Raw genomic sequence first — 27,114 nt, 5'->3', positions numbered from 1 at the left:
AAATCCAGTGCTTGGTGGGATAGGGTAAGTGTGCAATGTCTTCTGTGGACAGCATATACTGTACTCTGGTAGCATCACACCGACACCCAAGAATAGTTGCTGTTGCCTTACTAGCTTTAGACCAGGGCTTGCAGCCCCCTAACAAAAGTACGTATTTTGCTCTGAACGACTCTCCCTGCTGAAACCTTCAATATGCATTTTTCCCTGTCCTGGGATTGTTTTACTGTCTGGAGCCAGTCCATTTCCTCATCCATATAACAATGAGATTTTACAGTACAGTCAGTTTCATGCGTCACTTCACCGCTGTGACTAAAATGTAACCGAGCCTTGGTGTGATTGGTGTGAAATCCTGCTGCTTTACTTATCAAGGACTGAAACCACTGGAGTCCTTAATTTAAAACTAGAACTAAAAGGTTCTGTAGACTGGATGCAAATAACTTCAAAGAATTATTACAGAATGTCTGCATCAGAGATTCAATTTAAAGGCAAGGCAGACGTAAAAAGATGCACTGGAGCAGTAAGCTGGATACTTGGGGTACAGTGTTTGCCCCCTCCTCCCCCTTAAATCCTATGCTTAAGCCCATCCTCATTTCACATAGTACTAAGGCACGTGCATACCTTGAAACATTGATCTTAATCAGAGGTAAGCGGTGAAACTGGGGACTACAGCTAATACCATGTCTTATTCAGAAGGTACAGCCTTAAAGATTGGAGAGTAGAGACAAACTATGTTGCTGGTCACTAATTAATTTTAAAAAGACTGGTGATCTGTTAGAGTTTCTTTTAACTCTTTGTTCCAAATTTATACATGGCCCCAACTATTATATCTGAACATTTTACACTTCTTTCATGCATCAAGCACAGACTGGATCCGTGGTAGCCACCTTGCCACAGTATTCCTACACCACATGTCAAGGCCATCTACAAGGAAGGCTATAAGGATTCAGGCAGGTGCAGACCTGTCAGCCTAGCCTCAGCCCACGGTAAAATTAATGAGTAAATCCATCTGGAAACAATGTCCAGGCACATGGAAAACGAGGGTGACTGGGAACAGCCAGCACAGATTTACCAAGGCCAAATTGTGGCTGACCGACCAGAGAGTCTGCTATGATGAGACAACTGTATTGCTGGATAAGGTGAAAGCAGCAGAGGCATGTGCTGATTTTTGACAGCGGTCCCTAGCATCCTTGCAGCCAAACTGCTGAGATATAATGGGATAGACGGAAGACAAATTGGGTAGATAATCAGAAGGTCCAAGGGACTTGAACAAAGGGATCAGCAATTCCAAGTACAACTTGTGGCTGGTTACTAGAGGTATTCCCCAGGGGGTAACACTGGGGTCAATACTGATAAAGACCTTCACTAATGACCAGAACAATGGAATGGTGGGAACCCTCAGCAAGTTTGTCACGGACACCAAATTGTGCAAAGTTGTCCATGTGCTGCAGGACTGCCTTTCAGAAGTACCTCAGCAGGCTGCTGGAATGTGCTAGCAAGAACCTCATGAGGTTCAGCGACGACAAATGGAAACTCCTTCATCCTGTATCAGTCCCAATATGCAGAGTTCTGTCCTAGTTTGACTTCAACCCTTTTTCAGGTATGGCTTACAGTTTGTAAACAAAGGTGCTGCTGTTTTCATTTTGACTCTTGGCTTTATAAAATTCCTCCTGCAGGGTGTGGAATTTTTCATAGACCTATGAATGTATTCCACCCTTTGTCCCCAGTGTTTGTGCTCCGCTAGCATGAAGGTGCATGCCAGGGCTGTGTCAGGTAGAGCAGAGGTACCGTACAAGCAGCCAAAGACGTTCAGAGCAGTGGTGTCATTGACTGAAACTATGGTGTGGTTGAACTTCAGTTGGAAAAATCAGTCCCATACATAACAGTAAACAGTCACATTGTCCACTACTTAAAACACCTAAATGCACTGACGCTGAAGAAATTATTCTTCTCCATACCAAATGTTGACCAAGCCCTGTGACTTTAGTCTTCAACACACATGGCTGATGGTAATCACTGTTCCACCGCACAGGCTTAATGATACCACAATAAGCACTTTGTTAAATACACCTGAAAACTTTGGAAGCCGTCCAAGTCTTTCTGTGGGAGCTAGGGAGAAGATGCTGCGATTTGGATTTACTACAGAACCACAATGCCAAGACAAACCTCCTCATTACAGCAGCTATTATTTTAGAGGAATGAGAGATCAGAATTTCAGTGGGATTGTAACGGTTCACATGCAACAAGGTTCACAATATATAGACCTATTATAAACTGGCAAACTAATTATCAGCTGTGGTATGGGTCAAGTAGCAAAAGCAGGCCAGACCATCAGTGTCGTAAATGGACATAGCTTCATTGAAATCAATGGAACTGAACAGCTTATTCCAGTGATAAATGATATGCTGCAAGTTTCACTAGCATTTTTAAAAAGGCTTCAATAAGAAAAACTTTCACTGCAGTGACTGACAATAATGTCATGTAAAACATGAAGGAAAATCTTATTTGTCACAGAGGGGGAAGAGTACAGACATAGATCTGAATTAGATTGTGAAATGAAAGAATGTGTGTAGTTTGCATGCAACAGACAACTTGGTTCCCAACTGAAGAAGGGTGGAAAAAATATCCTGTTTTTTAAGCTCAGGGAATGCTTTAAATTAGCAGGTATTTGAGAAGGTATTCTGTCTACTTGGAATAGTCACATTTGCCATGAATGAGCAGGCATTCGGCATTTGTGATGCCTGCACTCCCTGTCTGGTGCACAGAAACTTGCTGGCAGCCATCCCAGAACCTTTCAAGGAAGAGTACACGGATGTTTGCAGTAATTTATTGGCCACTGTTTGCAAATCCCTGAGAAATTACATTCCTGAGCTCAAATTTTTACTTCTTGGTAGACCATTGTAAGTAGTGACAATTAAAAACTATTGTTAAGGACATGGCAAAACTTGCCTGGTCTTGGGAACCTGTTTGGCCATGGACAGCAGAAACATTCCATGAAGACTTGTGCTCTCATCTCACTGCTCCCCTTCTAGAGCGCAGTGTGGCTACGCCAGCGTTTATTTATTTAACTTGTAAAGCTGTCATTGCAGACAGATGTTGTTGCAAGAATGTCCCACCTGATTAATTTCTTCTGATAGCCAAAGGCTTCTTGCATACGTTTCCCAAAAAGAAAATTAGCTCAGAGGTGTGTGTAGTCTTCCTAATTACCAGAATGTATCTATCCACATGTGTTCCTGCTTCCTAGGTTTATTTATGAAAAAAACATTCCTATTTAAAGATGGCCCCTCTCTCTAGGTACCATTCCCTAGACATTTGGATCTACCTCTATGATGAGAAACAGGACTTTTTCTTTCTCCTTTCTTTCTTCATTTGTACACAAACCATTTCACAAGCAAAAGTCTTGTTAAAATTATAAAGCCTTTCTCAATGGGATGTATAACTTCAGAGTGAACAACAAAAGATAAATCCAAACAAGCATGTGGGAAAACTTAAGTGGTATTTAATTGATGGCTGGAACTGTGTAAAACAGTATCTCTGAAGAGCTCTTCTAATATTATCAAGCAGATACATTGATGCTTTCAAAAATTTAAATTGTAGGATGAACAAGTTTCCTTCAAATGCATCTGAATGCTCCTTGTGATTCTCTAGAAGAACAGAAACCTATTTGTCTAGAAGTTCAACATAATTGTAGGGTTTGGCTGTTTTCTTTTTCATATCTACATGTGTTCTTGATAAGAACAGTATTAAATAATCCAATAGCCAGTTATATCCTTTTAGAGATGCTTTATATTTGTAATAGCCAAATTACTATGACACTGAAGTCAGCTACAACATATTACAGCAATGCAAAAGGAATCATTTTAAAGGATATACTTTATTTGGTATGACCTATTCTTTTCCTAAGGGTCTAGGATGAGCTTAAGGCTGAACATTCATACTTTCAGAGTTTCTAAAATGCAGCAATGGCTAACAAACCTTTTTGAGTATATTTACAACTGCTGCAAAGGTTATTTGAAACGTCTACTTATCACATTTTCATGTAGGAGGTGTACACTGTAATTTATAGTTTATACAAGGCTTGCCATTTAAGGATTTTGAAAATACAAATGTGTATCTTCCCCTTTCTTTTCTGTCCTTTTCTTCCAGTCTGTGATTCTATAGCTGATTTCTACTGCAGTGGTTAACAGCAAACCTCTCTGAACATATGAAGAATTAAATTTAAAACTTCATGTGGTTATTAGTGAGACACACCTGATACCAATATCTCACTTCAATAGTGTAAATAGAAAGAAATGCATTTAACTCAATAGACTTGCATCAGTGTTGTAGAGGTACGAGATCAGATTTTGTAGATGGAATGGAGTGATCATGCATACAGATTTAATCAACGCACCCTTCATCTTTAAGGTTCTTGCAGGAGGTATCCAGGGAGGGATCAGTCTTTTAGCTGTGTATAAATACATGATGGGAGAGACTAAAGAAGCTGGACCCAGCGTCTTTGAAAGGACAAGAGATACTGGACACAAATTGTAACACAGGAAAACTTATTTAAACATTTAAAAAGAACTTTGTTGTTTGTTTTTTTTTTTTTTTGTTGTTCTGAAGGTGGTCAGATACAGGTTGCCCAGAGAGGTTACAGAGTCTCCATCCTTGGAGATAATCAAAACTTGACTGGACATGGTCCCAAGCAACCTGCTGTTAGTGACCCTGCCTTGAGCAGGGGATTGGACTAGACAGTCTCCTGATGCACCTTCCCAATTCATCTATTCTGTGATTCTGCAAACTTAAGCTATGCTAAAATACTGTACTTCTTATTTCCTTGGCCCTGATCCTTATCTTTGTGGATTATTGACTACCAAATTAAGAAAACATGCCATTTAAATGTCATTTATCACATATCCCTGTTATCACAATTGGTATTCAGCAACACTGCCTTTTAAACTCAATTTTGTGGCACAATTTGGTATGGGCAGAGAGCTGGATAGGAGCAAAATCATTAGTGATTCATTTGTACCATTTATATGACATGCTCTGAAAATGCTGTGAAAGATAGGCAGAGATTACATCAAATTGTTCTTATCTGCCTCAGGGCTATTCTAACTAAGGATAGAGAATAAAACCCAAGCTGGAAGCAGAAACAGATAGATATCTGAAATAAATGATGATATAATCTATTGCTCTCTTTGCTGCAAGGTTATCCCAGTGCCTATAAACATTCCTCAGAGATCCAGTGTCTGTGTTTAAAAGCCACCAAGCATTTCTAATTTAAGGACTTGTTAAAGCTATTCCTTACTCCTGACATCATCCAAGAACAAGCCTTTAATCTTGTCAAAAGTTTATGACTAAATAAAAATTCTTAACTGAAATTTTTTAAGGATTTGATTGTGGTGAGGTACTTTTGTCCAGTGGGCTGCTAACAGTTAGAAAATTTGGCCTTCAGTTTGAAGACAAAAGAAAAACTATTATAAAACCTTTTTTGCTTATTCCTGTAACCAAAACAGCAACAAAAAAAATCCTATTAAAATAAATCAAGTGTTAAAATAATAACTGGAAAACTCTTTGTGTCTTTTACAGTGTTTTGTTACGGAAGAAGCTGAATTACATTTATACTGAATGGAGAAACCTTTATGCATCTGAATTTTCTGAGCACTGCCAGATCAGATTCGTACCTGTAGCCTAGATGATCAGCATCAATAACGCAGAAAATACTATTTTATATATACACGGTCATTTAAAAATATCATGTACTAGGCCAAATATGATCTGAGAACCAAATGAGAAGTAAGCTGATCCAGGTTTCTAATGAGCTTCTATTAAAATCAAAACAGACCCTTTATTTCTTTTCCATACATGTTCTACCAGTGACAAAGCCAGCCTGGGAAAAAGGGACACACAGCTCAGGTTTCACAGACCCTTAAATGAGATCAAACTGATCTCAGAAGTGATGCAGTGGCAGTTAGGTGACGTTTTTCACAAAACGTGCTGCTGTGGTTGCCTAAAATTTTTGACGTGCCAAAATGGAACAATGTAAAGGGGTTCGATTTTTACGGGAGGGGTGCTCAGGGCTTTACCGCAGATTCCTTTGAAGTGCTGAGTCCAATTACAGAGACAGCCAATGTGTCTCGGAAACTGTAGGCCAAGGTGGCTGTGTATCCACTAATACTCTATACATCATAGAATCATAGAATGGTTTGAGTTGGAAGGGACCTTAAAGATCATCTAGTTCCAACCCCCCTGCCCTGGGTAGGGAAACATCCCACTAGACCAGGTTGCTCAAAGCCCCATCCAACCTGGCCTTGAACGCTTCCAGGGATGGGGCATCCACAACTTCTATGGAAAACCTGTTGCAGTATCCCACCATCCTCATGGGAAAAAAAATTTCTTCCTAATATCTCACCTAAATCTACCCTCTTTCAGTTTAAAACAGTTGCCCCTTGTCTTATTGCTACACTCCCTGAGTCCCACACCATCTTTCCTCTAGGCCTCCCTTACATACTGGAAGTCTACCATAAGGTCTCCCCAGAGAGCCTTATCATTTGATGGCAAGTAAGTTACAAACATAGAATTAAAATTGTCTCTCTCTGCTTAGCACACACTTAACATAGGGGGGATTTGATTTGAGATGCAAATAAATGGTAGATTGCACAGAATCAGAGCCATGACTTGGATATTATAATTTTAAAGTTATAAAGATGAATGCATACGAATACATAACTTGGAAATGGAAGACAATATTAATAAGGGAACTAAAATAAAATATTTCACTCCAGATCTGTGAAAACTACAGCAATTGTCATCTTGAAGAACTCTAATATACCTCCTAGATCTCTACTTGCACAAAAAGGGCAATTTCATCAGGCCCTTCAGTGCATGGTTACGCCAAAGCACCACTGTCTCTTCTAAATAGTGTTTCTTTATCATTATGGGTTTGTACTGTTAGCTTAACATCCCTTTGCTTTACCATTTGGTGGATGATTTGAACTAACAGAAGGAAACAAGAAACATAACCCAGAAATGTGTGCTTTGTTCAATTACAGACAAAGATGTTAAACCATAATAATGTTCCCTGCCAACATAATGAAAAACAGTGTGATGTTCACATCCTAAAAGACCAGCTGCACATACAGGTGTCTGCGCCAGATGCTTCCCTAAGCACATTGTGATAAAAGTGATTATTTCTCACTCAACAAAGAACAATCCCTAAGCAGGGCATTTAAAGGAGGATGATAGTGCAGGTAATTAGGAGCCCCATGCCTTACACATGAAGCAATGTTTAAGAGGGTGAAGCTGAGAACCATCTGTCCTTTACACATGGGCCTATGTTTTTATTTGTTAATTCATCATAAAGATGGGCAGTTTTCAGTCTGATTTCTCAGGCAAGATCCTACTCAGTCAGGAAATGATTACGGCTTAAATGACTTATTCCTTTTTTTAAGAGGTAGTAGCTTGCCCTGTGGCTCCAACAGGAACACGGGCACCAGAATCTAATACCTGACCAATGGACATTTTTGTGAGAAGTGAAGGAATAGCCTGGTCTTGTCCCAAAGGATGTATACAGTTCTTTTTCCTACCTTTAGACTTCCTGTCATGGTAGCTCCTGCCTCGATAATGGTGGCTGCTGTCTGTGTACAAATTCTCGAGATCTTCTTGCCAGGAGTCCGGGTTAAAATGTTTGAGCAGATCCTCTACTGTGTCAAATGCAGCGATGGTCTGATCCAGAGCTTCTGCCGTGAGCGTAGAGTCAGTCACTGATGGAGAGGGATAGGATATCCCCTAAGAGTGACATACATCTCAGTGTACTTGGAATAAGTTACAGCACCACTCAAAACAATTGACAACAGTTACTTGTCTCATTAATGACTGAAACAGCTACTTTGGGCCATCTTTTGAACTCCTTAGCTGGGCCAGGCTTTGTTATGCCTGTGTTTTCTTTTGCAAGGAGAACAGACAACAAGGAACTCCTAAGCAAATGCCCGAGGCGAGTGGAAGCACTGCCAACTGCTGGACCAGACCCACTCCTCAAAGGCGATGATGGTTTGCACATATACAAAGATCTAATGGAAATGTCTTTTGAAACCACTGTGGTGGCCATGACCACAGTATGAAGGTGCCTTGTAGTGCTGGGGTGGTGACTTCACAGCTCCGCCAGCTCTCTTGGTAAATCCATAATAGGCAGATTAGAAACCATAGCAAAGGCAAAGGCAGCAAGTCCACTAGACTGTCTTTCCTTCCCTGGTCAATTTGGTCAACAAATCTGGCTTGGTTAAAGACTTGAAAAGATGGCCCTTTATTACCAAGAATTAAATGTTTTACGAAACACCAATGAATGCCAGTTCTTCTACCTTTTACCAAAAATACAAGTTACTAAACAAATGAGAAAAAACATGATATTTGGATCTCAGCAATGTAACAATGAATACTGGGATTACCAACATAGTGATATCCTCATGATTCTATTATAATACCAAATGGAATATTATTTCACACAAGGAAGGGGAAGTACCATTCTCTGAGCGTATTCGGTTCCCACTGAACTTGTGGCATAACTTGACTTTGACAGAAAGACTGTAGCAGTTTCATTTGTATTGGAGTGGACTTTAAACATTTTTAATAATTGTTATTTAGAATCACAATACTCACTACTCTGATAACACTTTTTCCCTTGTCCAAGCACAAAGCCTCATACTATGTGTAAAATATGTGCAAGAAAAACTACAAATGCCAATCTGTTACTTTCTGAAGGGCCACTATCAAAATACCTGATTTTGTCCAACAAGAAGCATAATATCGCACAAGAGTTGTTTGGACTTTGGTCTTACAAGTTAAAATATTGGGGAAAACCCCTAGAAGTACTCTTCTCTCATGAAAACCCAGCTCTGAAGTAATGTAGCAGAAACATGCCATTTAAAATTAATGGCTCCCCAAAACAATTTTTTGCCTCATCTCACAAGTAAATGCATATGTTAAACTATTAATCTTCGTGATTAACTTCACTCAGTTGGGTAGTAATGGAAAGGTCAACTCATTTGAGTAAGTTAAGTTACTCACTCATTTGCAGAACTGTGTCCTTCAATGCTTACTAACATAGTTTTAAAGTATAGATGTCTTTTAAAATAAAACATTTGTCTTTAACAGTAAGTTATACCACAAAAGTAACCACCCTTGGTATTTTATTGCATATGTTTGCTGAAAGGAAGGATGGTCCAAACTGTCCTTAACAAAATTGTCCAACTGCCCAAAATTAAAAACAAGAAAGAGAAGAAATTGAAGAAATTACAATAGTGTGGTCAAGACAGCATAGCTGCACTTTAGTGCTTACTGCCAACAGCACAAGAAGTTTCAGAGGGCCCACTTGTGACTGCAATGCCTCTACAATGCAGTGCTAAATAAGACACAGTGCAGATGGCTGTAAAAGTAAAAATTCATGACCCACTAAAAGGGAAGGCATACCTCAAAGCATCTCTCCTGACTTCTAAGTGGCTTGGAATAGAGACTGTCACAGAGATGGGAGCCCCTGGAGTTGAAAAGCTCACGCCAGTGTTATCTAAAACAATGCTGCAGGAAAGACTGTGCTGTGGGTGGGCATCACGCAGTGTGCTAACCCAGTCTTTGAGGTTACAAAGGAAAAATGCACCCAAATGCTGCTTGCTTACTGAGCAGAGCTCAGTGGATCTTATGGCTCATCTGTGACTGCAGCCCAACAGGGAAACGTCAGTCCCTGACTGCCTTTCAAAAGCCAGGGAGATGGTGCAAGGATGATGAAGAAACAGCAGCATAAAAATCAGGCCATAGGTGTGTGGCTTAGACAATGTGAGGGTTTTTTTCACGTGTTCACCTGTGCATTTCATTACAGAACTGTGAATTTGCAGGGCATTTCAAGCCCATACAGGCAGCAGTGATTCCCCATTTTCTTTTCATACAGAAGCTCCCACTCAAGGGATTTGTGCAACCTCATTCACACACAGAAGAAAGCTTAACTTTTTCTCAGTGACAGCCAAGTCAAGAGGAATTATTTCAACAGCTCAGATAACCTCCTGGCAGCGACATCATGTGACAAGCCCAAAAGCAACTTCAAAGCTTCCAAAGCAACTGCTTCTCTTTTGTCCTGCCAAGAACAAGGCGATAGCTTTAGAAGAGCTTGTGCTTGTCCTGATCTGGCTTCTGAGATTGCATCCAAAGAGAGGGCAAGAGGAAGAGTGAAATGCAAGAAATGAGTAGCTTCTTCCTATAGATTTTCCACATTATGTACCTCTTCTGTGTTTCTTAAAAGCACTGCATGCATTTTTAATTTCATGGGACACAAAGGTGTCTTTTTTGTCAGTGCTCTTGGCTTTAATTTCTGCTCCCCCGTTCTTTTCTATCTGTATCGTGAAGCTGACCTGCAATTCAGTGTGCATCACAGTTGTTTGTTGGTCATAACATTACTATACAAATAATGGAAACTAACCTAATCAGGAGTGAATTTTGCTTCCTTTTTTTCTGTGTTTGACATGCTGGATTAAGGGCAAAAGTATTGGTTTTAGCTTTCTGAGAAAAAAAAAAAACACAAAAAAACCAAAATATGACTCTGTGATATGACCTCAGACAAGGAAGAAAAAATATGCTCACTCTCAAATTTTCATTCTGGGAGATGTAATGTACCCAGGTCCTAAAATGAGTCGTTGGGTTGCCTGTGGGTTTGAGGAGCAAAACGTAGATCTGCCATGCTAACTGAAAATCAGCAGAACAGTATGTCATCTTGTCGGCAACAGACAGGCCCGAGTTTGTCCTTCAGCCCCTCAGGACCACAGCAGAATCCCCGAACCTTTCTCTACTGAAGAATTTGTGTGTCCTCAGACTTTTTCCTTCATGTCTTTGGGAAAAATTACTCAACCACCTTATTTTCCCTGAGAATATGAGAGGGCCAGAGGGTGCAATGTATGGCCAGTGGAAGAAGGTATGTTTTATTAGACAGGGGATGGCGTGGGAAAACCAGTGAAACTGGGGTTCTGCTTCTGGTGAAGTTGTAGGTTTCCATGTGACTTTGGGTATCAGTTTGCTACCTGTAATATTGGTACTGAACTTTTCTACCTGTAGTAACAACAGCTTTTCAGAAACAAATAGATTTGAAAAACAAACGTTTTTTTCAATATGAAAAGAATATGGGATTATTGTTTAGGATATTGTGTGCCTTATGATGTTGAGGAACTTAACTAACATGGCGTTTGCCATATACCTGATCTCATTTTCATAGTTACCTGATGAGGGAGCCCTAGGCTTACATTTTCAAACATCAGCCTACCATATTTTTAAAGAAAATATTCTATCAATCACTTAGATTTTTTTTTCCAACTCCACATTAGAATGAAAAATGAGTGTATGCCTTTCAGTAAAAGAGTGTTTTAGCATCTCCTGCTTGGCTCATCCAGTAGGTCTCAGCCCTGCTAACATGACTACTCAGGACTTTCAGCACAATTAGTTCAAGACTATCAATGCATCGTATCATGAAGGGCAAGTGTCATTTGCAAACTCAAGGGTAAACGTGAGTGAGACTGGTTTAACCTCTTCTAGCTCTGGCAATACAGAATTTTCTCGCTACTTGCTGCCTGGCTTGGACACTAATCATTAGAATTTACCCATATTTTATTTATTGCTCCTCCACTGACAATCCTGTCAGCTACTGTAACAAAGGCGCCATCACTAAACCCGCTTCAATGAATGCTCCAAACATTGGTCTCAAGTTTGCTTTGAGCGCTTATCCTCGTCTCACGTGTTTTAAGAGGAGTTTACAAGAGCTGTGACATGGTGCTTGACCAGCCAGCAGAGCACACAGAAGAGGACTGCCTGTATTGCGAATTCTGATGCTACATTGACTGTTTTAAGTATAGTCTTCTGTTTAGGTCAAGACACTTCACAATTGAAAATCTAAGGAGTTTATATCTTGTGTTTTCATCTTGGCAGGATGAGTTTGAAAGAAAGAAATGTTTCCCAGTGGCTATCTCATGTGGTTCCAACAGCTGATGGCATATCCTGAATCTTTTCTCCTTAAAGACACACTGGTTGACTCCAGTAGGAGTTGGATGAACACTTATTTCATCCTCTGCCAAAGGTGAATACATGGTTCCTCTGTGCAGGTGCCATTTTAGTGAGTTGGATTCAAGCCATCCTATCAATCCATCCATGGCAAAATAGTAACAAATTACTTACTGAGACAGAGCTTGTGACTGACTCCCAGTTGGTTTCTGAGGCTGCATGCTGGAAATCATCCTAAGGGGAAAAACCCACAGGAAAAATCATCATTAACACAATGTCCTAAATTAACTGCAGAATGTAAAATGTCTCAGCGTTCAACATTTGTCACCTTTTTCAACCCTCTTTAATTCAAGAGGCCCTTGCCATGTGTCATTCCTAAATAATGCTACTTACATTCAGGTTCCTCCCTTTTCATTGTTTATAAACCAGCTCCTTGTGAGCTTGCTGGGGCCAGAATAGGCATTATTATTTGTGATACGATATATGCTGCTTTGGATAGCAGGACGTAATCTGGTCAAGGCCATTAGATTTATCTTCCAACATAAATATTAAACACCACTTCTGTACGTCTACAATCAGAGTACGAATGCTGCTCCCCACACTGATCCATTCTGGAAAGAATGTGGACATGCTTATACCCTGGTACTACTTAGCCAAGGTGAAAAGCAGGGCAATCTAATACATTTGGTCTGAAGTTGCGGCAGGGGAGGTTTAGATTAGATATTAGGAAGAATTACTTTACTGACAGAGTGGTCAGGCACTGGAACAGCCTGCCCAGGGAGGTGGTTGAGTCACCATCCCTAGAGGTGTTTAAGAAATGTCTAGATTCAGCACTTCAGGGCATGCGTTAATGGCAGAGATTGCAGGTTGTTTGTTTGTGGGTTTTTTGTGGGTTTTTTGTTTTTGTTTTTGTTTTTGTTTTTTTTTTTTGCGGTGTGTGTGGTTGGACTCGATGATCTCAAAGGTCCTTTCCAACCAGGAAGATTCTATGATTCTATGATTTGAAATGTAGTCCTAACTTAACTGTATTGCTTTTGGTGCTTGTGCTGAACAGGACTTGCTCATCTGTGCAGAGCACTGAATGGCACTATGTCCTTTACATCAAAAAACACAACAACCACAGTACAATCGCATTAGAAGTGTCATCGCACAAAACCTCTGGGCATTTATGATTAATTTCAGCACAAGGAAAGGTTTAATCTCATCTACCCTTAGACATCTACAAAGCAAACATCTAAGCTAGTCACTCTTGTTTCCATCTACAGTAAATCAAAACTAGCATTTTTAGGGTGCAAATAATCTGATCTATTTTAGAAGCCTAATTTGGGATGACATTGCATCCTAAAAATGATTTTTCGCTCCATTGTCTATAAAGGGAGAGTGGGAAGACTAGCTTAGATACAGATTGCAGATATTGACATGTGGTCACCTGAATCCCAATCCCCTTGTTTGACCAGTGATGAGCAATCATTACTTCAATAATGAAGAAGCCGTTTCTTTAATCTTTTGGCAGTTTTACTCATTTCCAACTGGAATAATTAAACCATGAAAAATGGGAAAAAAAGCAGCATTACAGAATAGTTATTAAACATACACATGCAGTGAATAGCTAATGATCGGCATGAATGGGCAGGAAAGGAAAGTGGACTGAAGTGACAGCATACCAAGATTTTCATTTCTAATAACAGACTTTATAATGAAAGGATTTAAAGAAGATGGATCAATGCCTGGGCTCACCACTCTACGCTGACTCTGTATGTGCTACACATTTTTAAAGTTGGCAGCTGAAAGGGAAAAAGGAAGGGTAGCTGCTCAGCTGATGCTCTCTATACTCAATGCTGCATTGGACCATACATATATGCATATATTCAATTATTTCTTAGGAATGGAAAAGAGAAAATTGTTCACATAATCTGCTAATTCATCAATAAAATTCTCCTTTCATCAAGAATGAACAGAGGCACTTTCAGATCCAGACTCAATATACATGGTATTTTAATGTTTTTAATTTGCTACACAGAATTATTCAAATGTCTCAAAAGTCATAAGATTGTTTATAGAATAAACCATTTATTCTTCCTCAAAACATTCCTTTCTCTCAAATTTGAGGCAGCAAAACTGTAGTCATTTCTTCAGTACTTAAGATTAGTAGAAGTTAAGAAACCCCATCACACTATAGTGTCACTAAGTGACCACTGAAACTGCAGGGCTATTAAAACATCAGTAATTAAAGTGGTCATTTTCTTCTAGGAATACATAAGCAAAACATTATTGGTGAAATTTTTAATGCAGATTTTTTTTTTTTATAAACAGTAAACAGATCTGAAAATGCTATGATCAGGTCATAAATAATTCAGGAGCAGCGGGCTACCTTGGCCACATTGTCTACACATTTGGTTGCCCAGTTCTTGACAAGCCACGATTTAATGTACATAAATGGATTTGAAAAGCTCGTGGATCCTCTGGTAATGGTTGCCAGTTCCAAAACTTGGAAAACATTTCCTCTCTGTCATTAGCTTCCATTTAGCACTTCCAGAAAAAAGTGGCATTGAGTTCTGAGGCATTATTTTAAAACAGGAACAATCTGCCTCTTTGAATGTCTGGAGAAGATCACAGACAAGGAATAATTTTGTGTTTGAAGTGATGGTCCCCTTGTGTTATCTAATTGTAGATATCAAAACTGTTTCTTTAGTCTATGATTCTTTGAGATAGTTAATGCCAGGGAACCCCTCCAAAACCCTGAGACAGACGTGCACCACCTGCTTCTTGGATCTCAAACCTGATGACTGCACATTTTGACTCTGTGATTATATTTCATCTGCATAAACTATTCTCAACGATATGGCTTTGTTCCACCATCACTCAAGGCAGCCGCAGTCATTCTTGGCTTCTCAGAGCTTTCAACCTCTACAGTTTGAAGATTATTATTATCTATGGCTTCTGCTTGCAGCTATTTCAAGTAATAATATCAAAGTGTTTCTCATCATTACAAAACCCTCTCCTCTTCTTTCACCATTGTCCCTAGAAGAACCTGAAGGACAAATCTACTTTCAATGCTATCAATTCAATTGATACTACCTTGTTTGCATGAATTTGTATATGATCACTTGCCTATTGTTTTCTTCATTATTTAAAATGACATTAAAACTTTTAGTTAAAACATTAAAAAAATAAATTACATCTTTTTTAACTGAATACTGGAAAAACAGGGTGGTAATAATTTGGCTACATCACCCTGACAACACTGCTTTTATTTTTGTATGCGTGTCATGGTAACATAACAGCATTACATGAGATTTCAGCAAAGCATTGCATTAACTGTACTACAAGCAGAAAAAACACAGGCAAAGCAACGGGGCTACCAATCACCTTCTGATAGCAGCCACTTTTATTGGAGAAAAATGACTTCCATACCTCAACTTCCAAAATTACACCTCAGCAAGACAAATCCTGAGTCAGTCCTTAGAGTTAAATATGTACGGACATTGATGTATTGTTCTTGGCTCTGTTTCAGACAAAGATAAGCTACTTTCTCCTTTGCAGACTGACTTTGTCTATAGCTTGTCTCCCACCACTGATCTCCAATAAGTGACAAGGAGTCGTGGGAAATACTCTGTTTCACCAAAGGCTATCCAGGATATAAGAGAATGCAGAGCCAGATACCACTGATTGCTGAGGGAGACGGCTTGCACTCTGGGGGTCCATGACCTGCATCAGCACAGGCTCTGACGAGCTCAAGCCATAAGAGCACCAAATGGCTCAAGCCATTTGAGAGCATCAGTAGGAACAGGGAGGCATCAGGAAGACATCAGCAATGAGGCTTAGGAAGCTCACCAGTTTGAGAAACATGTTGTCCGTGACTCCCTTTTCTGTACCACAAATACAGCAAAACATGTGAGTCCTCCCAGACATGCTGAATTGCTGCCTGGTCCTCAAATTAAAAGCAAGAAGCACTTTCTAACATTTCTGTGATTCTTCATTTTTTACATACTTTATCACTCTAGTCCAGTCTTTTGTCATCTTGGTGCTTGACATCCATGAGTCATCATGCCCAGGACAGGCAATAACCACCATAGGATGGGCACAACACACCGACAACTCTCTCCAGTGAAAAGAAGCAGCCCCATATCTCTGTAAGATCCTCTTTGAACTCTTTCTCCTAATCTGCAGGTCCCTGGGGTGACTGGATAGGTCGGTAAAAGATTGTTTATCTGCCAAAACAACTATAAACTACAGATAATAAAAGCTGAGGTGCTGCTCTCTGCTTCAGGGAGCAGGAAAGGTTCTTGTGGCTAAGGAGTCCAGACAGCATCCTAGGTAAAAACGCAGGCATGTTCTTGGGGCAAGTAAACATGAGAAAGAAGATGAAAGAAACAAATTTAGCAAAAATTAACAGAGAAGCTGAAAGCGTTGGGCTCTGTCTGTGGTCACCTCATTTGTGGTACATAGATGCCATAGCTATAAACTATACAACAGAGAAGCAGCTTCTAGAACTTTGCAGAGGAACAGGGATAAGTGATGTACTGAGGCACAGAACAGATTCTGCAAAATCAAATCAGAGGTGAAATGGGGCATGTTCAAAGAGGTCCAGTGCAGAAACAAAAGGAAGTCAGAATCTCTCACTGGAATTAGGACAGTGATGTCCATAAGGAAAACCTTGGGTAAATTACAACTTGAAGAAAAAGAGACAAAAATATCCTAACCTTTAAATTAACAAAAAGAAACTCAATTATAGCTATTTTTGAACAGCAGTCAACATGCATGTATTGCATTCAGAGCTGTTTGCAGACAGGTAGCTGATAAGCAGATAAACTTGTAGTTAGTAACACTAAATTATAATAATCTGGAAATAAGGTCTTTCTTTTTTTCCCTGTAACAAGCAATAGTACCAATATTTTCTCTGAACATTGAATTTATAGATATTACATTCTATATACAAAGCAACAGGGATTTCAAGCAAATAAACCCCAAACTCAGAACACACTGTGTAACAGCAACAATGTTCGGTAAGTAAGAGGCAAAAGAAAAGTCACTGTTCCATTAAAAAAAATGCTGTGATAAATAACTCAAGTTCGTACCCTTCCATTGATTAATTATAATTTCTCATGTAGCGTTTTAGTACACTCCAATTTCTGTTCTTAAAGATAAATAAAAGCATAGACAACTACACTTTGAAATATCTTTTTCTTTTACCATGCCTTCAATCCATCACATTGCTAGGTTTCATTTTCATATCAGAATGATATTTATTACCACTCGTCCTAAGGCTGCTGAAAGATACCTATTTTCCTACAGCAGGCTACTCACTAGGAAGTCAGAGGCTGCATTTTTCTTACCTACAGTATTGGCCAAACCACTGCTTTGTTTAGTTCTGGTGACCAGGCTTTAACATAAATGATGCTGAATTTGGAAAGTATGCAACCATGATTATTTGTAATCTGGAAATCATGCCTTGCAATGAAACCCTAAATGGAGGCCAGTGCCTTTCAGGAAGGTTAGAGGAATCATAGAATCATAGAATGGTTCGGTTTAGAAGGAACCTTGAAGATCATCTAGTTGCAACTCCCCTGCTGCTGGCAGGGACACCTCCCACTAGAAAGGAAACTTAACCTTGTCTCTCCAGATGATAACCTGCAGTTAGCTGTAAGAGGCCGTCACTGAAGTCAACAAGCTCTTGTATCTAGCAGTGCAAGCACTGAACAAAATCAGCTGTCTGTAATCTGAAGGCAGTAGTATTCAAACTGGAAGTACAGGCAAATTTTACCACTGATGGCAACTATTACTGGAACAGATAAGAAATGAACAAATAACTTTAACCATATTGAATTTTCCTTTCTATTTTTTGATTGAATTTTCCTTTCTGTTTTTTTTGGTGTAGACTCATAAAGGCAGGCCATCCGTGACAACACTATTTTAAAGTCAGTAACAAAAGGTCAGACAGTCACCAAAGTGTCTGATCCCAAATGTGATAGTATGATTCTTGCCCTTTAAAAAAAGACATAAATTGAGCTTCTGAAGCCCAGTTGCCACTACATATCAGTAGCTACAACCTTATTGGTTATGACTAAGTTAATACTAGTGCAAAAGACATATAAAATCGCTCTTGATTTGTTCTGACACATTTACTAGCTATAGCTGAGTGGGAAGCATAAGATACTTAAAATATCAAAAGTTTAAGGATGTAATAATGATTTAGGTCAACTGCAGTTTAATACATTTAATAATGAAAAGTTGAAGTAAAACTGAAGCAGAAAAATATATTTAATTACTGTTATGTTTGGTCAGTACTTCTCTTCATCCTTCACCTAGCTTTGGAATTAGGCATTGCTGGGTGCGTATTATAAGAGTGCCCAAGACACTGACATTTAAATGATCTCTCTAAAAGGTCAGATAATACATGCTCAAATGAGACAACAGCTATGCTTTTGAAAAGTCAGATGTCATCTAACACTACACTGCCCACAAGCACCCTGTTTGATGCACATACCCACAAGAGAGTGCACCGGACTTCACTGCTGGGCTGTACAAATTGTGCATTACCTTTACTTTTTCTATTGATCACAGAGGTCTGTCCTTATATCTCCATGTACAAGGGATTTTGTTTGCTAATAGCTGCTCTGGTGCATACTGCAGTTAAGCAACTGTAAACAAAATATAAATCAACCAACAATCATTGTAAATACTCTGCAATCCCTCCTTGGCCATTTTTACCTGAATGGCAATTTTTTCTTCTGCAATTAAACACTGGGACACAAAACTTGAAAGGTTCTTCCAGGTCATCACTTCCAAACCCTGATTATCTCAGGCAACTCCACCATCACAGCTCACTGTCCATTTTGAACCTAGTCAGGTTTTCTTTGCATCTTCAAATCCCTCAGACTGGTTGGCTGTTTCCAGGCTAAATTTATCTTTACTGCACTTACGTAAGCGCCAGCTTTGTCCTTTTCTTCCTCTCCTGAGTTTGCTTCCTGCAGTACTTCTGAAGAGATGTTATATCTCCTCTCAGCATCCATTTTATTACACCGAGCGAGCCAAGTTGTCTTGGCCCTCAGTAAGAAATGTCCTCTTTTCCCCCGACTGTCCTGTAGCTGTTCCCTGAACACAGTCCAAGAAAGATGTGGTTGCTCCGTACTATGGGGACCAAAGCCATACAAAGTGTTCCAGAAAAGATGCAACTACCACCTCACTGCTCCTATGCCTAGTACACCCCAGAAACCTTCTCCCCAATTTTCTAAGCAGTGAGATGCCATTTAACAGCAAATTTTTTTGTAATATCTACATGAGTGACCTCTTTGCTCTTTTTGGGCTGTTGCATTCCACTGCAAATCAGTTCCCCAGGGCTCAAGGTCACGCAATTCTCCTCACCAATGTTCTCATTTTCCCATTTATGAGCAAGGCACTTCAGCTCTGTGTGTGCTGCAAAAGTCACAAAAATGCTACTCTGACAGGTTGTGCTCTGGTCCCTAATAAAGACCGCAAATAAAACCAATCATAAGACCAACCATTTAGAAATTCCCATTAGGGAGCTCTCCCTGGCTGGATACTCCCTTTCGCATTACAGCACACTGTCTCTCCCCTTTAACTGCCTCGTGGCTCTTTTATTAATTGCCACCTCCTCCAGCGTAAGTGATTGTTTCCTGCGTGGCACTGGGTGAGATGCTCCTCTGAAGTCCAATTAGATTTGCTATACAGCATTTCCTTCCTCTCCAGACTATCCTGCAGTTTGGCATGAGCTCCTTTGATGAAGCAGCATGGAGATTTTTTCCAGTTTCCTGCATTTTTAACCACCTTCTCTGCTGACAAGTGCCCCATAAGCTTTCTAGGTCAGACTAATGAGGGTGCAGTTGCCCTGGCCACTCTCCTGCCATTGATGTTACAGACTGTCACTGCGTTTGCCATTTCCACGTGAGCCCTGGCTCACCTTGTCTCTCTCCAGGGATGCAAGCCAGGTGCGTTAAGCTAAGACGGCAGCTAATCCTTGTTCCCTTTATCTTACTATTGTATAGAAAGGCAGACTTGCTTTCAGCAGTGACTCTTCGAGCCTTATGGCCTGCAGTGCTCATCTCTTGGCAGTGACAGTGGAGGGTCCTGAAGGCAATCTGACTCCTTGCTCACCCTGGTTCAGTGTCTAAGCACAGCTGGGCCATGGTGCTGGCCCATTTTGCAGAGCTTGCTGTTCCCCCTGTGATGCATGCCGGCTCTGCCAGGCTGGTGGGGAGCAGACATCAGGAGGGGTCCCGGTCAGTGCGATGCTGCACATCAGAATGGTGTCAGGGAGCTGCCTGGTGGAAAAGAGCTTGGGATGAGGAACTGGAACAGGCTGCCCGGAGAGGTGGTGGAGTCTCCAGCTCTGGAGACATTCAAAACCCGCCTGGACGCGTTCCTGTGCCACCTGCTCTGGGTGACCCTGCTCTGGCAGGGGGGTTGGACTAGATGATCTCCAGAGGTCCCTTCCAACCCTATGATTCTATGATTCTATGATTCTATGAGTGACCCCAGGAGCCAAAAAAACTTGCTCCCGGTTCAGAGTGCAGTGCCCTTGAGAGGACTTTGGTGAACTTCTGCCACACTGACCAACAGGTTTTTGGAAGCAGCCTCCCTGGTAATAGGCGATTCTGCCCTGAGCAAAACTGAAAAAGCTAACACCTCATTGCCCGGCAGTGTCCAGGTGGGCAAAAAAGTCTTTCAGAGTTAACAGAAGGCAGTGACAGCTGGTTATTTCAGATCTCCTTCTTGGCATGACTCATACCAAATGAGAATGTATGGAGAGGCCCCATTACTAGGGGTAGAAGGAAAAATATTAATGAAGAAAACCTCCTAGGAGCTAAGTATTCATTTTTTGTCTTCTTTCTGCCTGTGTTCCTACTTTTTTTTTTTAATATGGATTTAAGCACGCTCTATAATCAGTGGAAAATAATCATTAACGAATACAGCCTAATTTCATTTAATATTCCAAGTTTTCCGTTGTTCTACTAGGAGGATCTGCTAAGTGCTCTGACATGCAAACTCACATTTTCAGATGCGATTTGGGAGAAACATGTGAGGAATAATAATAATGAAAAACTCTAATGGAGCTAAGCAAATTTAATTCCAAAGCTGAGGACACAACGTAAAAAGGTACTGGTAAGGGACATCATTAGCTGTCCTAGCACCAATCCCAGCCTATTGATTTCTTGTGAAGGATCCATTTGTTTCTGAGCTCCCTCCCCGAGGATGCCGCTCAATTCTGCAGTGAGCATGCAGCAGGAGCATGTGTTATGTTTCACAGATAATGCAAAGCAAAACAATTTGTTCACCCTCCTGCTTTGACTGGAAGGCATTGCGTTTTCTAGGACGACAAAAAAGGACTGCTATACAAACTTTCTAAGATGATAACAATAATCATAAAAATAGCTAGAATACATAATCTCTGAAGAATACAAGAACCGTTTTCTCTTAGCTTTTTCAGGTTTTTGGTGGGAGCAAAAGCGGTTGATTTTCTGCAAACAGCACGGGATGCTGCTTATTAGGAATTTCTTTTAACTTGAGTTTCATCAAACAGCTAGAGTAAGGAAAAGAAAACTGTTCAGATGGGACTTCCAGCCCCAGGTCTGTTCCTAAAAAATGCCATTGCTTTTAAAGCTAAATACAAGTACTTTGGGAACAGTCATGCTTCTCATTTCTCTTGTACATTATTCTTACAAATAATGATTATAAGTAACATTACAAAAAATGAAAACAACTTACATTTGCCACATTTTTGCAAACAATCTGACTAAATCATGTTATCACTTTGGGGATCAGCTTACCAAAAGCCGGCCTGGGAAATTCTTCTAAACACAAACTGACACCATGATCTAGGACCAGGAGGGTGTGTACTAGGTCAGAATTAGTGTGTGACACATTTTATTTAAATTCTGACTAACTACAAGCATAGCCAAATAGACTAAGGATGGCTGTAGAATTATAATAGGCTAAATATTTTTCATGCAATGAAAATCAAGAGGAACAGTTTATTTCAGTTTTGTACTAATGACCTGGAAAATGTCACAGAAGTTGAAGTGGGAAAATATAATAAAGTTGGAAAAAAAAAAAAAAAAGAAGTTGTAAACACCATTCAATACAAAGAAATATGCTGAGACTACCAGAGGTCAGAAGCACAGGCGAGAAAGAAAAATAAGCTTTCATTTAGAAGAATGTAAATGGAGAAAAAGGTACAAGCCATAAACTCTATTTGATGGCACACACGGACTCAGAAAGGAACTCGTGCCACGAGCCTGAGCTGAGCAAAGAAGAAAAACATGAAACTAATCTGCAATGTGACATGGTGGCACGGCATGCAGGGTGACTTATGCCTGCACACACAGAGATCTCCCTCAGGGTGCGGGGAGATGCTCTCCCCATACCAAGGGGACACCACACTACCAAAAATCTCCACCTCCCAGGGGACCATGGGCAGAGGTGAGGCCTCACCTCACTGGTGGGGGTGTGTGAACATCTGCATGTCTTCACCACCTTACCACGGGTGCAGGACAGGGCTGTGCTCAGAAGGGAGCAAGGTCTGAGGGTGCAAGTGGCTTCTTTGGAAAGCAAAGATTGGTATTCTCCAGTCAACATGCACAGTCAGTTAGTTTTAACCTACTTGGGTGTGACATCAGTCTCAATAAAAATTGCAGGAGGTAGCTTCATACCCCATCTATGAACATGCCAAGGTGGCACCAAACCCATGCCATCCTGACCTTGCAGTGCTGGTTTGAGCAGACCAGGTTTTTAGGCTGTCCACCTCCACCAGCAACGCAGGCTTATGGGGAGAAGACACGGGAGAATGCTCTTTTACCCTCCAGCAGAAAGACTTTGACCTGTGGTTCAAAAACTCTGAACACCAGACAGCATTTTTAGTGTACCAAACCTACAGTCTGTTGAGTTTTTACTGCTGGTTTTAATACAGCCCCCCTGGCCACCTGTGCATCTTTGTTCAGGATGACAAACCTTTCTGGATGGCCACTGCACAACCAGAAGACGAGCAGCCGTGCAAGCCTCCAGATTTCAGCTGCTGGCATTACAAGTGTTTTCTCTGCTTTTAATCTATTTCTTAATGCACCTGGAAAATGTACCTGAACCAGCACTGAGCTAGCACACAAAGTTGACGTTAAAGTGAGAAAGCAGAGTGTTTACTCTCACATATTTGTGATGGAGATAAATTACATATAAAGGGAGCCGAGTGTCCTATTTTCTGCTGCCTGATATTATCTGCCCTGAGTGCTCTTTTTTTCTTTTTTCACTTCAGAGTTTAATACTACCAATTTTTCTGTATAAACTCATGCATATGCAGAAAAGAGGTGGAAGGCCTGAATAAGAATATGACCAATATATCCAGACTCTTTGCCATCAGCATTAGATAAGACCTTGTGCTCATCATGCCCGCCTAGAGGACAGGTGTCTCAGAGCTAATACGGACAAGCAGTACAATGCACATTTTGAAATAAGGATCTCATTTCCAGTCAGGTGAAAAACTTTCACCTCATCTGTAAAAACAGCAATTGCTTTCTGTTTGGTTTAGGTACACATACCTACACAGAATTCCCAAAGGCTGTTTACTTCTAGAGAACGCAAAGTTTTCAGCAGCCTGTTTCCACCAGCAGCAGCCTCTTCAGCATGCCACGCAAGCCACACGGAGCAGTCAGACTATCTGTCCTCAGAGCGTGCAGATTCTTACCAAGCATCTTTTTTGTTTCAAGTTTATTGGCCAGACCTTTGTGTGAGATAAATTTTTGTGGCCCAGAGGTGGTTGTTTTACCCTGCCTTACAGCAGTTGGAAAATTATCCTCATCCTTTCTAGGCCGTTTTCCCAGGTTTAAGGGTTTGTTTCTTCATTTTATTTTTTTCTCAAAGATAAAATTCTCTTTTAAAATCACCCATAAGTCTGCAGACAGTGAACCCCAGGGCTCACAGACGCCATTAACTCTGTCACTCATAGTGCTGTTAAGCAGCAACGAGAAAATGAAAGAAAAGACTGACCTCCATGTAAGAACTTTTGGGCTACATGTATATTAGTAAATAAAATGAGGAAGAGATGATCAGACATGGTATGACCCAAGTCCTAGGACATGACTATTACCCTCCAAAACAGAGTGGCCACAACAAACTGCAGATCGGAAACAGCCTGAGGCCCGTGCTGGCACCCAAGCTATCTGTGTTAAAAATGTGAGGGGGCAAATAATTTTGTGCCTATGCTTTGGCTCACATCCATCCTGTTTAATAGTCTTTGCTGACAATTTCAGATAAACAGACCTCTTTATTAGAGGGTCTGATCCTGCAAGAGCTTGGATTTATGCTTCATAGCATGACTGACAGTTGGACAACAACGGTGACCAGAATCAAGAACACTCAATGAGACAGCATGGTGCCCAGTTCCTACAGTCTGAGGGAAACTTTCATTACAGAGTATTTTTTTCCACAAGCCACCTAAGAAATACACATCAGGACATAAACATTGATTAAAAAGAAGAATCAGAAGATCAGAAATGTTATTTAAAAAAAGGCTTTTGCAGTTTAACAAAAGAAAGGGACCTGGAAAGTAAGTTTTGTCTGCCACAAAACATCAATTTCTACAATTAAAATACTTCCCCAAACAAAAACTATTAAAATGAAAAGAATCCTGTTGTCACGGGTCACGGAAAAATTGGATGTTATTTGATTCTGCTGAAAATGATCTAACAATAAGATATACAAATTCCACAGATTCAAAAATTATTTTTAGCTTCCAGTGCTGGAGATGAGTTGCAAAATCTGACCCTGCGTAGTTAGAGGCTCAGACCTTCTCTAATTAAAGCACTGACTGGTCATCAAACTGACAATGGAGGAAACCACAACTGAATATTTCTTGGTATTACAAGAGACAGGAAATGTGATAGATCGGGGTTGTTTTTTTTTTGGTCAAAGCACGTTCAAAATCAGTTCACCATGGAGAGAAATGCAGGGGCTGGAAAACAGACCGGGGGTTGTATGCAAAGGACTACAGCAACAACCCAGGCACTGGGTCTGTGGAGGTGTTCAGTTCAGCAGCACAGAGCCCAGCACCAGGTAGGGGCTTGTTTCGTGTAATAGTGCTATTTAGCCCAAAATTTTCTAATAAGATTCATCCTATCAAGTCTAAAATGACAGGAACCCTGCAACTAATAAAAGATGTGTGCGCGAATATGCATGTGTAAGGGAAAACCAGAAACACTCTGTGACATATCTGTCATCCCTATTATTATGAGGACATGCATGGACTTTATCAAGTGCTCAGAGCAAAACAGAAGGCTGTAAATTTAATAAAGATGTATGCATAGAAAATACCAATCAGATTTATACAGCGCCGTGACTGCCTTTGGAAATCTGGTGTATAGTGTGAAGGTCATTGAAGCTGGAAGCAATGTGCTGAGCAGATAAGAGTGCCAGCTTGCAACCACACCAGCTTCTCCAGCATGGAGGATGGACCTTCTCTGATAATCTGTGCCTGTAACTGCAGAGTCAGAATAAGACTAAAAATTTTTAAAAGGAAGTGTGGAGATCTCAAGGGCTCCAGTTATGATGCAGCCCTCGGAGGTGGGGAGGGATGAGAATAGCTACCAGCCTTCTCCCACTCACCAAAGCAGCTGCAAGAAGTACAAAACTCAGTGGTTTGGCATGTTCTGGAGATGATTTTTCCTGTTACATTTTTCCTGGTTTGGAATCTGGGATTGCTGTACTCCATTTTGTAATCATACGATTGCTTAAACTAGGGGGGACCTCAGGTAAGTCTGGCATGCACAGAAAAAGAAAGCATCCAAATAAAAGAGAAAAGCAGACAAACCCCTTTGTTTGTCGGTCTCAGTTTGGCCATGCAGCCCACCCAGCTGGCACAGAGTCCCAGATGGCAAGCAGGAACAACACTGAGTGCCTCTGTACCATCTTATTCTTGGCATTTTACATGTCTGGCTTTGAGGTGGGAAGACCTGAGGCTGTGGGAAGGCGTCAGGGCAAGCAGTGGTGGAGCCTGGCCCGGAGCCACAGCTGTGAGGCCAGCACCCTCCCCGAGGGCACCATGTTAGGTCCAAACCTGCAGGCAACACAACAGCAGGCATGGCCGCCTTCACCAAGAACACGGAAAAATCACTAATATAGAATCATAGAATTGTTAGAGTTGGAAGGGACCTTAAAGATCATCTAGTTCCAACCCCGCTGCCATAGGCAGGGACATCTCTCACTAGATCAGGTTGCTCAGAGACTCATCCAGCCTGGCCTTAAAAGGTGGCTTCCACCACCTCCCTGGGCAGCCTGTTCCAGTGTCTCACCACCCTCATGGTGAAGAACTTCTTCCTAACATCCAGTCTGAATTGTCCCATCTCTAGTTTTAATCCATTCCCTCTAGTCCTACCATTACCCGACATCCTAAAAAGTCCCTCACCAGCTTTCTTGTAGGTCCCCTTAAGATACTGGTAGGCCACTATAAGGTCTCCTCGGAGCCTTCTTTTCTCCAGATGGAACAACCCCAACTCTCTGTCTGTCCTCATAGGAGAGGTGCTCCAGCCCTCTGATCATCCTCGTGGCCCTTCTCTGCCCTTTGGCCCCACCTTTGGCCCTTCCAGCACGCCCATATCTTTCTTGTAGTAGGGGCTCCAGAATTGGACGCAGTACTCCAGGTGGGGTCTCACGAGAGTGAAGTAGAGGGGGAGAATCACCTCCCTCGACCTGCTGGCCATGCTTCTCCTGATGCAGCCCAGGATACAATTGGGATACGATCCTGATGCAGCCCAGGATATGATATGATACCAAGCTGACCACTGCCATATAGACCTGCCTTAGCAGGTGACTGAGCATCCACCCATACACAGTCCTGGTGACACTTGAACCACCAGCTTCAGCTCCCTTCACTACCACAGAGACATTGTAAAAAGCTGAGAAAATCTGGGGGAGTTTTGAAAAGAACATCAAAAAAACTCTGTGGGAATTAGAATGCCTGAATTTTTGGGAAAGATTAAAAGCTAAATACAGACATCTTTGCTTGACTAAGCAATAAGCAAAGAAGTGTGAAAGCAGTCTGCAAATATCTGAAGGAGATAGACACCCACGATAAAGAAAACAGACTTATTTATCATAACA

At 40.9% G+C, this 27,114-nt stretch overlaps 1 protein-coding gene across 2 annotated transcripts in view; it reads right to left on the bottom strand.

Annotated features, from left to right (window-relative positions):
- The window catches only part of PDGFD (platelet derived growth factor D), a 138,829-nt gene that overhangs the window by 15,732 nt on the left and 95,983 nt on the right, over positions 1–27,114 (bottom strand). For both annotated transcript variants that reach the window (XM_074570707.1, XM_074570697.1), the window contains exons 4-5: positions 12,184–12,243; positions 7,569–7,770 (exon numbers count right to left, since the gene is read on the bottom strand). In XM_074570707.1, coding sequence (XP_074426808.1) covers positions 7,569–7,770; positions 12,184–12,243 — 262 coding nt within the window. The remainder of the gene's footprint in view (positions 1–7,568; positions 7,771–12,183; positions 12,244–27,114) is intronic.

This window comes from Larus michahellis, chromosome 1 (assembly GCF_964199755.1).
Source record: "Larus michahellis chromosome 1, bLarMic1.1, whole genome shotgun sequence".
In the NCBI taxonomy this organism is placed as follows: domain Eukaryota; kingdom Metazoa; phylum Chordata; class Aves; order Charadriiformes; family Laridae; genus Larus; species Larus michahellis.
The sequence above is the reverse complement of the archived record's forward strand: the minus strand, read 5'-3'. Positions and strand labels throughout refer to the sequence as shown.